At 35.2% G+C, this 12,479-nt stretch overlaps 2 protein-coding genes across 4 annotated transcripts in view; both read left to right on the top strand.

The window, feature by feature from the left end:
- Positions 1-751: 751 nt before the first annotated feature.
- Positions 752-9,813, top strand: LOC107040737 (cytosolic carboxypeptidase-like protein 5). 3 transcript variants are annotated; one of them, XM_015260957.1, is made up of 8 exons: positions 752-949; positions 1,112-1,253; positions 2,071-2,357; positions 2,902-3,938; positions 4,613-4,820; positions 5,777-5,938; positions 8,637-8,859; positions 8,927-9,029. In XM_015260957.1, exons 2-8 carry the CDS (start codon positions 1,139-1,141, stop codon positions 8,944-8,946), a joined length of 2,052 nt encoding a protein of 683 aa, XP_015116443.1. In that variant the 5' UTR covers positions 752-949; positions 1,112-1,138; the 3' UTR covers positions 8,947-9,029. The 3 variants fall into 3 exon arrangements, with proteins under 3 accessions (XP_015116443.1, XP_015116442.1, XP_015116441.1); XM_015260956.1 differs by having other exon boundaries at positions 2,905-3,938; positions 8,637-9,813; XM_015260955.1 differs by having other exon boundaries at positions 8,637-9,813.
- A 2,257-nt stretch (positions 9,814-12,070) lies between these two features.
- Positions 12,071-12,479, top strand: part of LOC107040697 — a 4,272-nt gene continuing 3,863 nt past the window's right edge. The window contains exon 1 of the mRNA XM_015260894.2: positions 12,071-12,264. Within this exon, the coding sequence (XP_015116380.1) occupies positions 12,195-12,264 (70 nt within the window). The 5' untranslated portion in view covers positions 12,071-12,194. The remainder of the gene's footprint in view (positions 12,265-12,479) is intronic.

Raw genomic sequence — 12,479 nt, 5'->3', positions numbered from 1 at the left:
TTCTCTGTCGCCTCTCCAGCGATTGCAAATAATTTACACTGAGAAAACAAAATTTCTAAGAAATAGAAATTCTATGATTGATCCAAATCGGTCATCGATTGAATAGTCGCAAAAGAAAATGCTATTGTAAGCCACAAATATTTAATTTAAATTTTAATGTTTTCGATTGAAAAAGAATGAGATCAGTTATCTAAACTTTTTTTTGTTACAGCGGGTTGAAATATCTCTCTTATTCACCCCGATACCCCATTATTTTTTGTCGCCATCACATTGAACACATCATTCCCCATATCTTCAAATTTTTTCAAATTTTTCTTGAGTTCCTAGGGGGTTGAAACGTTCAATTTAATCAAAACTCCATAAGAGGCCGTGTATAAGACTGATTTTGTTTATTTAATTTCTCGATATCCATAAGTTCTAAAATTTTAAAATTGTCACCGATGTTCACCATCTGTCTAATACTATTAATTAACAAAATTATAACTGTTGGTGAATGTCAATTTTCAAGGTCATCGCCAAATTCACTTGGAACCCTTAAAGGGCAGCACCAATTCCATTCAAAATTTGATCTTTCTTGCTGCTCAACTCCTTCCTTAATAAATTAATTCTCAGACAAAACAGATGCAACATGGGTAACATGTTTTTCTATTCTTGTTCATTTGTTCGATTTAGTTTGACTTATCGTCATGCGATGGCGAGGCGCATGCGCCCTGCGACATTCTTCGGTGATTTTGGGAAGTATTTACTGACATTGCGGTGGTTTTGTGCTCCGAGGGCCGTCAAAGAGAAAAAGACAGAAAACCTCATGTCAAGTGTCAAAATTGAAGTCAAGGGGAGATGATTCTGGGGTTGAGGCAGGATATCAGTCCCAGAAGTGTTGAGAAAACGTTCTGATTTCCGAGGAGGGCTGGAGGTGACTCGGGAAAACTGGGCAGTCATGGATTTTGGGGTGAGAATTTCATTGGTTTGTTTTTCTGGGCAATCGGGGGAGCTCAGGGGTCAGTTGGATGTAAATAAAGAACAGATGATCTGCCAAATCATCTGCGAATCATCAAAACTTGGGGTTTTGACAATTTGGGGTCATTCATTTTCCACTTTTTCTTGTCGGTAGACGTTTGCTTCGTGAGGATCCTTCATTATGGCAACGACGGTTCAAGGTATCACGTGTGGCAACTTTGTGTTTTATAACAATTTTGACTCTGCCAATTTGGCGAGGGTCGAGCCGGTCACTGCGATCAATGCGTCCAGCCAAGGTAAGTGAGACAGTTTTTAGGTGTAATGGGATTTTTTGAATAAGCGGTGATATCTCGGGAGGTAGTGGTGGGATTTCGATGAGTCGAGGCGCATTTTGAAGGCTGAAAAAATATCTTCGAAATGAAAGAACAATTGGGGATTTTCACTCTGCGGATAGCGAGTTATTGAAGATCGAAAAGTCAATTTTTTCAAGGACTAGAAGTATTTGAGGGGAAAATTCAGCGTTTTTTTAAAATTTCCTCTTTGTTTATAAAAAAAAAGTGTAGGCATGAAATGTTATTGAGTTATTCTTTTTTAATAACATTCTTTTTTTATTTAACAGAAGGAATTCAGTAACGAAATGGTAAAAATTTTCAAGTCGATTTAGATCTTTTCTGAGTTTTCGAGGAATATCTGCGAATCTAAGGGAGATAATGAATTTTTTGTGATAACCTTTTTTGTAGAGCGAATTGAGGGCTACAAGAAAGGTAATGACAAAAATTTCGGCATCTCCCCTAGATTTCGAGATATTCATTGAAAACTGTGGCCAATAGTCAAAATTGACTGTTGAATAAAAAATGAATGTTATCTGCGAAACTAAGAGAGATATCAAACTTTATGTAATAACCTTTTTTGTAGCCCTCAATTGGCTCTACAAAAAAGGTCATGACAAAAATTTTGTTATCTCCCCTAGATTTCGAGATATCCAACATTAACTATCGAATAGAGAAAAAAGTTACGTTATAAAGAAGAAAATTGACAAAAAAAATTGAAAAAAGGGGTGTGACGCCCCCTTAAACTCCAAAAACATTCTTTTGACGATAAAATATGGTTCAGATGGTTGTGAGACTGAGAGGAAGCCCTGCAAGCCCTCTGAAACCCTCCCGGACTATGAGTTCAACGTGTGGACGAAGCACGACTGTCATGGGACTGAATTCCAGAACAACAACAGAACGTGGTTCTACTTTGGGATTAAATCCCCAGCCCAGGGGGTTTCTGTCAAGCTTAATGTCGTCAATCTCAACAGACAATCAAAGATGTTCAGCCAGGGGATGTGTCCAGTGTTCAAGGTTGTTCCTGGACATCCTCAGTGGGAGAGAATTCGAGATAAACCGACTTATACAGTAAGTAAAATTCATTTCTTTAATTATTTATTTCCTCATGCATTCATTCATTCATGGATTCATTAATTAATTTATTTATTTAATCATTCATTCATGTATTTATTTCTCTACTTATCAAACCTGAAATGAAAATTAATGATAAAATTAAACAAGTGGAAAATGGCTCTTATATTAATGTAGTATTGTTTTTTTGCAAATAAATTAGCAAAATGCTTCTATAGTATATAATTCATCGTTACATATTATTTGATTGAACTCAATGAAATTTCAAATATGAAATAATAATAAATTAATTATAATAATAAATTATTAATAATGATAATAATAGTATTCTAACCTTTTGTGTAGCGCCGATTGAGTGCTACAACAAATATAATTACGAAAAATTCGCTATCTCCCTTAAATTCGGAAATATTCCTCAAAAACTCAACTGGGAGATGAGTCGACTTAAACCGATTTACCACTTCGCTACTGAATTTTTCTCCCTTTCATTTGCCTTAAATCCACAACAGAAATCTATTACTCATAATCCCCTTCATTCCAGATGGACCAAAAGGGCAGTGAGTTCACAATATCCTTCACAATCCGCACCCCAGAGAATCCCAAAGCCATAATCTACGTGGCCTTCACCTACCCCTTCACCTACACCGACCTACAACAGTATTTAAACCGAATAGACTCGCGAATGCTGAAGCAAAATTACGGAAATACAGATGCTATTTACTACCACCGAGAGTGTGCAATAAAGTCCCTGGAGGGTCGTCGCCTGGACGTTCTCACGATAAGTTCGTACCACAACATAACGCCCGATAGGGAGGAGAAGCTCAGGGGAATGTTTCCAGTCGAGGGGGAGGAGAGAGCCAGGAAGTTCAGGGGAAAGAGAATAATCTTCGTCAGCGCGAGAGTTCACCCTGGCGAGACACCGTCCAGCTTCGTGTTCAACGGTTTTCTCAATTTTTTACTGAATCGTGACGACCCCATTGCCATGATCCTCCGGCGTATTTATGTCTTCAAATTGGTGCCAATGCTCAATCCCGATGGAGTGGCCAGGGGGCACTATAGAGTGGACACACGTGGGGTGAACCTCAACAGGGTTTACCTCAATCCCTCGGCCGTCGATCATCCCACGATTTTCGCTGCTAAAAGCCTCATCAGCTATTATCACCACTTCTACGAAGTCGTTGAGGCAGTTGATGAGGAGCAGACAATTGACAATCCTGGAGGGGAGGAGGGGGCTCAGCAGAAAGGGGACCTGAGTGTGACTCTGATGGCTCTGGATGACAAGGAGAAAATACTGGTGGGCGAGCCCGCCTGTGGGGGCTCTGGGCACGACGAGATTGTCAAGTCGAATTGCAAGGGAGGGGACAGCAAGGGGGACAGGGGCTCGGAGGACTCTGGACTGTTTCTCTACATCGATCTCCATGGACATGCCTCCAAAAAGGGCGTCTTCATGTATGGAAACTACTTCGATGACGCCGATGACACCATCATGTGCATGCTCCTCCCTAAACTGATGTCCATTAACAACCCCAATTTTCACTTCACCTCCTGCAATTTCGCTGAACGAAATATGTACCTCATGTGAGTATTCCCAGATTTTTTGTGTTCTTTGGTTGTGATTAGACTAAGTAAGAAGCAATTTATGATTTCTCTGAGATACAAAAATCTCTGAGGGAAAACAAAAATGTAACATAATTATTGTAAATGAATCTTATGAATTATTTACATTATTGTAATTTTGTTGTCGTTTGGTATTTTGTTTGTTTTTAATTTCATTGTTTATTATTTTATTATTATTGTTTTCATACATGTAATAGTCGCATAGCTGCCATGACATATCTTCATCATAATTGTCATTATCATGAACAAAATTGTGGAGGAATGAAGATTTCGAGGTTTTTCTTCTAGATATGCTTTGAATTAGATTAGATAAAAAGCAATTTATTATTTCTCTGAGATATAAAAATCCCCTAAGGGGAAAACAAAATATAATATATTTATTATAAATGAATCTTATGAATTGTTGACATTATTACTATTTTATTTTTGTTTTCGTTCAATATTTTATTTGTTTTCAATTTGAATTGTTTATTTTTTTTCAGTATCTTATTTATATTTGTTATTCGCAATATTAGTTTCTTTATTTTTTTTCATGTATATGACAGTCCCATAGCTGTCATCACATATCTTCATCATAATTATCATTATCATTACCAAATTGTGGAGGAATGATGAGTCTGGGGTTTTTCTTTCAGAGACAAGAGGGATGGAATGTCCAGGGAGGGCTCAGGGAGGGTTGCTGTTTATAAATTAACGGGACTAATTCGCAGTTACACGTTGGAGTGTAATTACAATTCTGGAAGACTGGTGAATACTATTCCAGCGAGGGTCAGAGATGGAAACGGAAAACCCCAGGGACATATGTTTGTTCCTCCTAAGTACACGCCGACAGTCTTCGAAGAGGTAATTTCATTGATTATTCTCTAATTCAGTAGCGAAGCGGTGAAACAATTCAAGTCGACTTGACTCTCAGTTGAGTTTTCGAGAAATATCTCCGCATCTAAGGGATATACCGAAATTTTTGTAATAACCTTTTTTGTAGCTCTCAACTTTCTCTACAAAAAAGATTGAGACATGAATTTTGCTATCTCCCTTAGGTTTCGAGATATTCACTGATAACTGACCAGTAATTCAGATCGACTAGTAGTGTATACATAACTTAAACTTTGAAGACAAAAATCTTAAATAAATTCTAAACGGAAGTTGATATGAATAAAAACATTTTGGTTGACCCCCTATGCAATTAGTAGTCTAGTGTTATTGATAATGATTAATTATTAAGAAGTGTCAAAATAACAGTCTTATGAGAAAATGAATATTCCGAGATTAGAGAGAAGATAAAAATTTATTAAAAAATCTAAAAAATAAATAAAAATTTATGTTCAATACGAAAATTATCGTCAGTGTCAAACTTTTGTGATAGATAATTTATGTTTCTGGGTATCCCGAAACATAACTTGACACAGGATGCCATAGTCAAACGAGCAACTATTGTTTGATAAAATAATTATCGAGAGAATTTAATGAATTAATTTTTTTCTCTCGTCAAAGTGACAATTCATGCCAGGAATTATGATTTGCAAATAATTTTTTTTCGGGCATTAATTTAATTGTTAATTTAATTAAATTAATTTTCCTCACTACAACTTTAAACCGTTTTACTCCTTCACTACTGAAATGTTATATTATTTAATTAGCTAATCAGTTGATTTATTATTTAATAATTTTATTTACTTATTAAAATAAATGAATAAATGAATAAATTATTTAATTGTTATTTTCAATTGCATTCTCGAAATTGTTGAATTTCCTTAAATACCTTAAAAAGACTTTCTTGAAATAGCTTATAATGTTTTCAGGTGGGTGCAGCCCTAGGTCCTTCCATCCTCGACCTGACAAACAGTAATCCAAACAGTCGTTTACCAAATAGCCAGTATCGTTCCCTAAGGGGTGTTAAGTCATACTTGAAACTTACATACGTCAACTCCCTAGCTGGTACGATTCACAGGCCCCGACTGAAGGTAAATGACAGCACTGAAAATCTCATTGACCTTGATAATATCGAAATAAGACAGTGTACTCTGTCTTGAATAAATTTTCCATCGCAATTTGTACGATAAAAATTTTTTATTTCACTTTTTTAACTCGACAATGAGTTTTATTTTTTGTAAGATAATATTTTAATTCTATTGGAATTGAACAGTCAATGCACTACGCTTATTTTTTATCATTAATTATTGTATTAGAGGGGGTGAATTTAGTGGTTTACGAGTGGGGGAGACAAATTCCTGTTGAATTTCCCAGATTTTATATTGCCACGAGGGCTTTTCAATTCCCTTCGTGATTGTGCGAGTGGATTTAAATTTCTAGATGAATATATTTTGGATTATGAGGTGATTAAGCATGAACAGGCAGCTATATCTGTAAATTTGTGTGATTAACCCCAAGTGTTCCATTATCATCATCTAAACATTAAGAAATAAATGAAAAATCATTCACGTTTGACTTCCCCAGAGCTATCTCAATTGTAATCAGATAACAAACATTTATGTACAATGTTCTGATGTACGTAATTTTATTGAACAAAAACTGGAGACAAATATATGAAATGTGTTAATAAAATTCAAAGTCTTTTAGCACACGGAGGAAAATTTCTTTGCTTGGATTTATTTTATTTTATTTTCGCTCCTGCTTTAGTAGTCCATATCCCACTGAGCACAATTGTACAGCTTTGATAATATCAATGCATTGAACATGTGGTAAGTTGACTAATGATTATTATTGAGTGTGTAAAAGGCTTTGAATGGGTTTAGATTCGGAGTAGTTGGTTTATGATGTAGTTGATGAATGTGGAAATAGGTATAGTGACATTTTTTCGTTTTTTTAATAACAATTACATTTGGTGCAGAGCTGGGCACTTTTTCGGTAGAATAATGTGGTGGTGCAATTTTTCGTAGTTATTTTAAAGAGATTTTAATGCCTTATTGCACTATTTCACTGCTTTAGTCATTATGAAAGGGAGAAAATTCGGTTGCGAAGCGGTAAAACGATTTAAGGATATTCAAGTATCTTTTACAGTTTAGTAAAGACCACACTATAAATTCGATCATTATCAATCATCATAATTTGTCAATTAAATTGCGTGAGAAAACTTTGAAAAAATTATGAATATTCAGCGTTATTCAAATTACGTTTTGCACGGGATTATAGTTTTTTTAAACATTCGTTGTTTATAAATTATTTATGAAAAATGCTCGCAGTTTGAAAAAAAATTGGAATTTTTAAATTATTTTATCAGTCTTACTCTAAAAATAAAGTTTCTAATTTTTTTTTTAGATTTTTAAAATGTTTTCAAACGGTTTAATATTGTTCAGAGCCAAAGTTTAAATAATAAAAACATTGAAAAATGTCCGGAAGCTTAGGGTCAAATGGAGCTTGAAAAGCGTTTTACTGGAGAAAAAATAGTGCTTGGATATCCTTAGTTGAGTTTTTGAGGAATATCTCCCAATCTAGGGGAGATACCGAAATTTTTGACAGAACATTTTTTGTTGGGCGAATTGAGAGCTACAAAAAAGGTTATAACGTAAATTTTGCGGTCTGGCTTAGATTTCGAGATATTCATTGAAAACTGACCAATAGTCAAAATCGACTTGAATTTCTCTGTTAAAAATTTTCAAATAGTATTTCACTTGTCATATTTGGGGACTAGAATAGAAATATTTGAATAATCGGTTTATCCAGCTCTGCAATTATCATAAAATCTGGAAATAAAATCAATAGCGAAGCGGTCAAACGGTTCTACAAAACGAATTTTCCTAACGACCTTTTTTGTAGAAGGAATTGACGACTACAAAAAAAAGTCTTAAAGTAGTATGTCCAAAAGGAAAAGTGAATTTAAAATCCCCGAAAAATTATTATTATTTTATGTTCATTTTTTCTAATTTTTTTCAAATTTTCAATTTTCTTATTTTTATTTTTATTCTGTTTTTTAATAATTTTTAAAGAAAAATTCGTTTTCTCATAAGACCCTGTGTTACTTTGCCACTTCTGAATTAATTACTATCAATAATAATAGACTACCAATTTAGCAAGAACTCAACCAGAAAGTTTTCATTGACATTAACTTCTGTTTAGAATTGATTTCAGATTTTCATCTTCAAAATTTAAGTTACGTATATACTCCTGTAAAGAAGTATATCCACACTCCACTTAAGTCGTCGAGTGCGGTGAGGAAAACTAAATTTAAAATGCCCGAAAAGAAATTATTCATCATTGATAATTTCTTACATGAATTCCAACTCTGACAAAAGTAAAAAATTAATCCATCACATTCACTCATCAGAATCATAAATTATTAATCACAAAAGTTTGCCACTGACGATAATTTTCATATTAGGCATAATTATTTTTATTAATTTTTTTCTAATTTTTTAAGATTTTTCCTACATTCTAATCTCCTCTCTAATCTCCAAAAATTCGTTTTTTCATAAGACCGTGTTATTTTGCCACTTCTGAATTAATTATTTTAGATATTCATCTTCAAACTTTAAGTTCTGTTTCCACAACTCCCCCAAAAATGTTGCTAGCTCCCCCAGATTCCGAGCAATTAATCGAAAACTGTCCAAAGATCAAAATCGACTGAAACCGTTTTACCGCTCCGCTCCCGAAATAAATAACAAAATCTCCCTAATTGTTAATAAAAAAAATCTTTATGCATAGCCGCTCTCATCGCACGACAATATCGGCCCGCTGAAGGACTCCCCGTGCCTGGACGACCTAGTGTCTACCATGAACAGTCCCTCGAACGACCCAAACACCAGTCAAAAGAGCGACCCAACATGCACCTCAAAGTCTCGCATAGTCAGACGTACAGCCTCACTCTACACAGCAGTTAAACGCATTAAAAGTGGAAAGAGGAGTTCCCGTCAGCTATCGACAAATCGTAAGTCACTGAAGAATCACCAACGTTTGAGTAATTCTGAAAATGGCCAGATGGTTTCTAAAATCAGATCGTCACGGCGCTCCATGAAGGGTCTCAAGCCAGTGCTCCATAAAATCGTGGGGAAAAAGGGATGTCAGGTTGTCGAGCAGACTGGCATCGTCAAGCAGGGCACCAAGAGGCTCAAGATCATCCAGAGGGTCATCAAGACACGCCCTGAGATCGGCGAGTCGTCAAAATCCTCGACTGACGAGGGCAAGAGAAAGCCCAAGGGAAATTCCATTGAGAGGATCAGGAAGAATGGAAAGAATGCGCAGAGAAACTCTTCCAAAAGCAATTCGAAGAAATAGACTAATTCCAGGCTTATCAATGCTTATTCTGAAATTTATTCGGACAAACTCAATGGAGTTTTCAGTATTGTTTCGAGGGGAGGAGAATCTCATTTTTTTCGGTCTTTCTATTAGTCCTTTTAGTTCGAAAATTAGTCGAGTGAACGATTTTATAAGTGAGTACTCTGTGATACCCATTTAGTGATTCATTGTTACGTTTCATAATCATTTTCACATAGTCTATTTGGAAAATTAAATTATTAGATTTAATTAATAAGAGAAGGGGGAAATTGAAATTTTCAATTTTGTAACGAAGCTAGACTAGTTCGAGGAAGTTTTGAGTATTAAAAAAGTCGAAAGTGTCTGATTAATTTCGTTTTTCTCACAGTCGATTGGGAGGGAGTGAGTGATTTAGTGAGTGTCTAGATTCTAGGGGTTTTCGATCAATTTCAATCACGTTTTTTAATAATATGAATTAAAGTACCAGCCAATGCACAGGAATTGATACTTTCCATTTACATCTGGCGTGAGGAGGGTTTTAAATCTTCTGTAATTTTGAAAAATTTTTTTTTCAGGGGGAATTATAAGAACCATTGTACTGATCTCTTCATTAAAACGAAAGGAAATGAACAAATGGTTTTTTTCTTGTGAATCTACCGCACGATAATGATCCCTCAATAATGATCAACATTAATTGAAAATTAATGAAAATTAATTGAAACTCTTCCCTCTAGAAAATAAGAAATTTAGGAAAAATTAATAATCGTTGGAGGAGTTTATTCAAGGTCATGTGCAACATAGTCATCCTCTAGAGCGACATGATTGTCATAATTGAAATCTAATCAGGCTCGTCTGGGAATGGCTAGATTCCCAGAAATAGCCATAAACTCGACTTATTGCACGGCGCGCCATAAATATTATTTTCTGTACTGCTTCTCACGATTTCTCGTCTGGGAATTGGTATTACATACTTCCCAAACTCGAAAACTTGAAAATCACTACAGAAAAATATTGTTCCTGGGCTGTTGCGATGGGGTTTTTTTACTCGTGTGGTTGGCCAGTCCTCGCACGCTGAGTTAAAAATCAGCGTATTATCGAGTATTATCTTTCGCTTCGCGCAGCTTGCTCAGAGCTCGACTTCTGCACGACTTGACATAAAATATTATAGAGCACTCGGTAATAAATTACGTTTTCAACGAATGTGTGGTTTACAGGCCGAGCCGAAGGCGAGGTCTGTACACACATTCGTTGAAAACGAAATTTGTGTCCTTGTACTCTAATGTACTATTAAGGATGTTCTACACCCTTTTTGCCAAAATTCAATTTTTTTTAATTTTTCTGGCAAACTTATGATGGAATTGACGTGAAAAAATATAACGTTTTTGCGTTTTGTCATTATTTAATGACTGACGAAATTTTAAGGTGGTGCGAACATTTTCCTGCGTTTTCTCTAAACTTTTAAAAAGAATCACAAAACTGTAGAAAAAACGCATGAAAATTATCGCACCACTACGCAACTTCGTGAGCCATTAAAGAATGACAAACCACAAAATCGTTATATTTTTTCACGTCACTCCCATCGATAATTTACCAGAAAAATGAAAACGACGTCAATTTTGGCTAAAAGGGTGTCGAACATCCTTAAGGATTTTGAATATTCGAGAGATTAAAGAATTTACGTCGATTATCACTTGTTGTCTCAACACGCACCTTTCTACTTGTCTGATATTTTAGAAATACCAGACAATGTCACAATGTATCGCCTGTAACCCCATCTCCCTTTGGAATTAGGGTATTGGGATTCCTTTCGAAAATAAACAATCTATCTATCTAATTATCGGAGTATCGATAAAAGATGTAAAAAGGAGTAAAAAAGGAAGAAGAAAAGGAAGAAAGGATAGATGTTAAGGATGTTCGACACCCTTTTAGCCAAAATTGATGTTGTTTTCATTTTTCTGGCAAATTATCGATGGGAGTGACGTGAAAAAATATAACGATTTTGTGGTTTCTCATTCTTTAAGGGATCATTCTGGTTTAGACACTTAAAAAAAAGGACAATTAAATAAATTTATTTAGGCTTTTATTTATAGAAATAGTAATAATTTATTAAATAAGTCCAGTAAATATGATCTTAAAAAACACAAAAAAAAAATTTTCAACTAATATTTAACTCTTTATATTTATGAAAATGGCCGCCAATGATAGATTGTTTATTTTCGAAAGGAATCCCAATACCCTAATTCCAAAGGGAGATGGGGTTACAGGCGATACATTGTGACATTGTCTGGTATTTCTAAAATATCAGACAAGTAGAAAGGTGCGTGTTGAGACAACAAGTGATAATCGACGTAAATTCTTTAATCTCTCGAATATTCAAAATCCTTAAGGATGTTCGACACCCTTTTAGCCAAAATTGACGTTGTTTTCATTTTTCTGGCAAATTATCGATGGGAGTGACGTGAAAAAATATAACGATTTTGTGGTTTCTCATTCTTTAATGGCTCACGAAGTTGCGTAGTGGTGCGATAATTTTCATGCGTTTTTTCTACAGTTTTGTGATTCTTTTTAAAAGTTTAGAGAAAACGCAGGAAAATGTTCGCACCACCTTAAAATGTCGTCAGTCATTAAATAATGACAAAACGCAAAAACGTTATATTTTTTCACGTCAATTCCATCATAAGTTTGCCAGAAAAATTAAAAAAACGTGAATTTTGGCAGAAAGGGTGTAGAACATCCTTAAGAGAGAATATTTCGGATGGAATGATAGATTGGGGACTCCCAGTGAACCCCAGTGTTACAGGTGGTATAGTCTGTTACGTTTTCCTGAGTTCTCCTCCCACCTTTCCTCTGGGGCGATGCCATGCCATGACGCATTGTGACTTCGTCAGTCATCGAGCGTCGACGCCACTTTCATTTATTAATAAACTCCTTGTGTTTACGCGCCGCCACGTTTCTCCGAAATTGTTTCCAAAAATTTTCGAATGTTTTTTTTTAACAGTGTGAGACAAAATGAACAGTTTTAGCGTGAGGGGGTGGTGTTTGTTGATCCTGTGTTTGTTTGCTGCATTCGTAACACCAGGTGAGCATTTTGGAACCTACTTGCAGTCATTAGGGTGCGGCCCACTTTCGATTAATGGAAAATACAATTTTTTTCTTGATGTTTTTTTGAGGGAAAACGTCGGGGTGAGGAACAGATAGAGGCGGTTTTATTTTGTTCATAATTTGTTTTTTTTTCATTTTTACAGGTGGGGAATTTCAGAAAAAAATTGCAATAGTGTTTGTTTATTTGTGTTT

This window comes from Diachasma alloeum, unplaced genomic scaffold, assembly GCF_001412515.2.
Source record: "Diachasma alloeum isolate Michigan unplaced genomic scaffold, Dall2.0 Dall_scaffold_00340, whole genome shotgun sequence".
Lineage (NCBI taxonomy): Eukaryota > Metazoa > Arthropoda > Insecta > Hymenoptera > Braconidae > Diachasma > Diachasma alloeum.
This window is presented reverse-complemented; position numbering and strand designations above follow the sequence as displayed.

Coding starts and splice junctions, on each gene's coding strand:
- LOC107040737 (XM_015260955.1), top strand. CDS start 1,139: ATGGCAACGACGGTTCAAGGTATCACGTGTGGCAACTTTGTGTTTTAT. Junction 1,254..2,070: donor GATCAATGCGTCCAGCCAAG/GTAAGTGAGACA, acceptor AATATGGTTCAG/ATGGTTGTGAGACTGAGAGG. Junction 5,939..8,636: donor TTCACAGGCCCCGACTGAAG/GTAAATGACAGC, acceptor CTTTATGCATAG/CCGCTCTCATCGCACGACAA.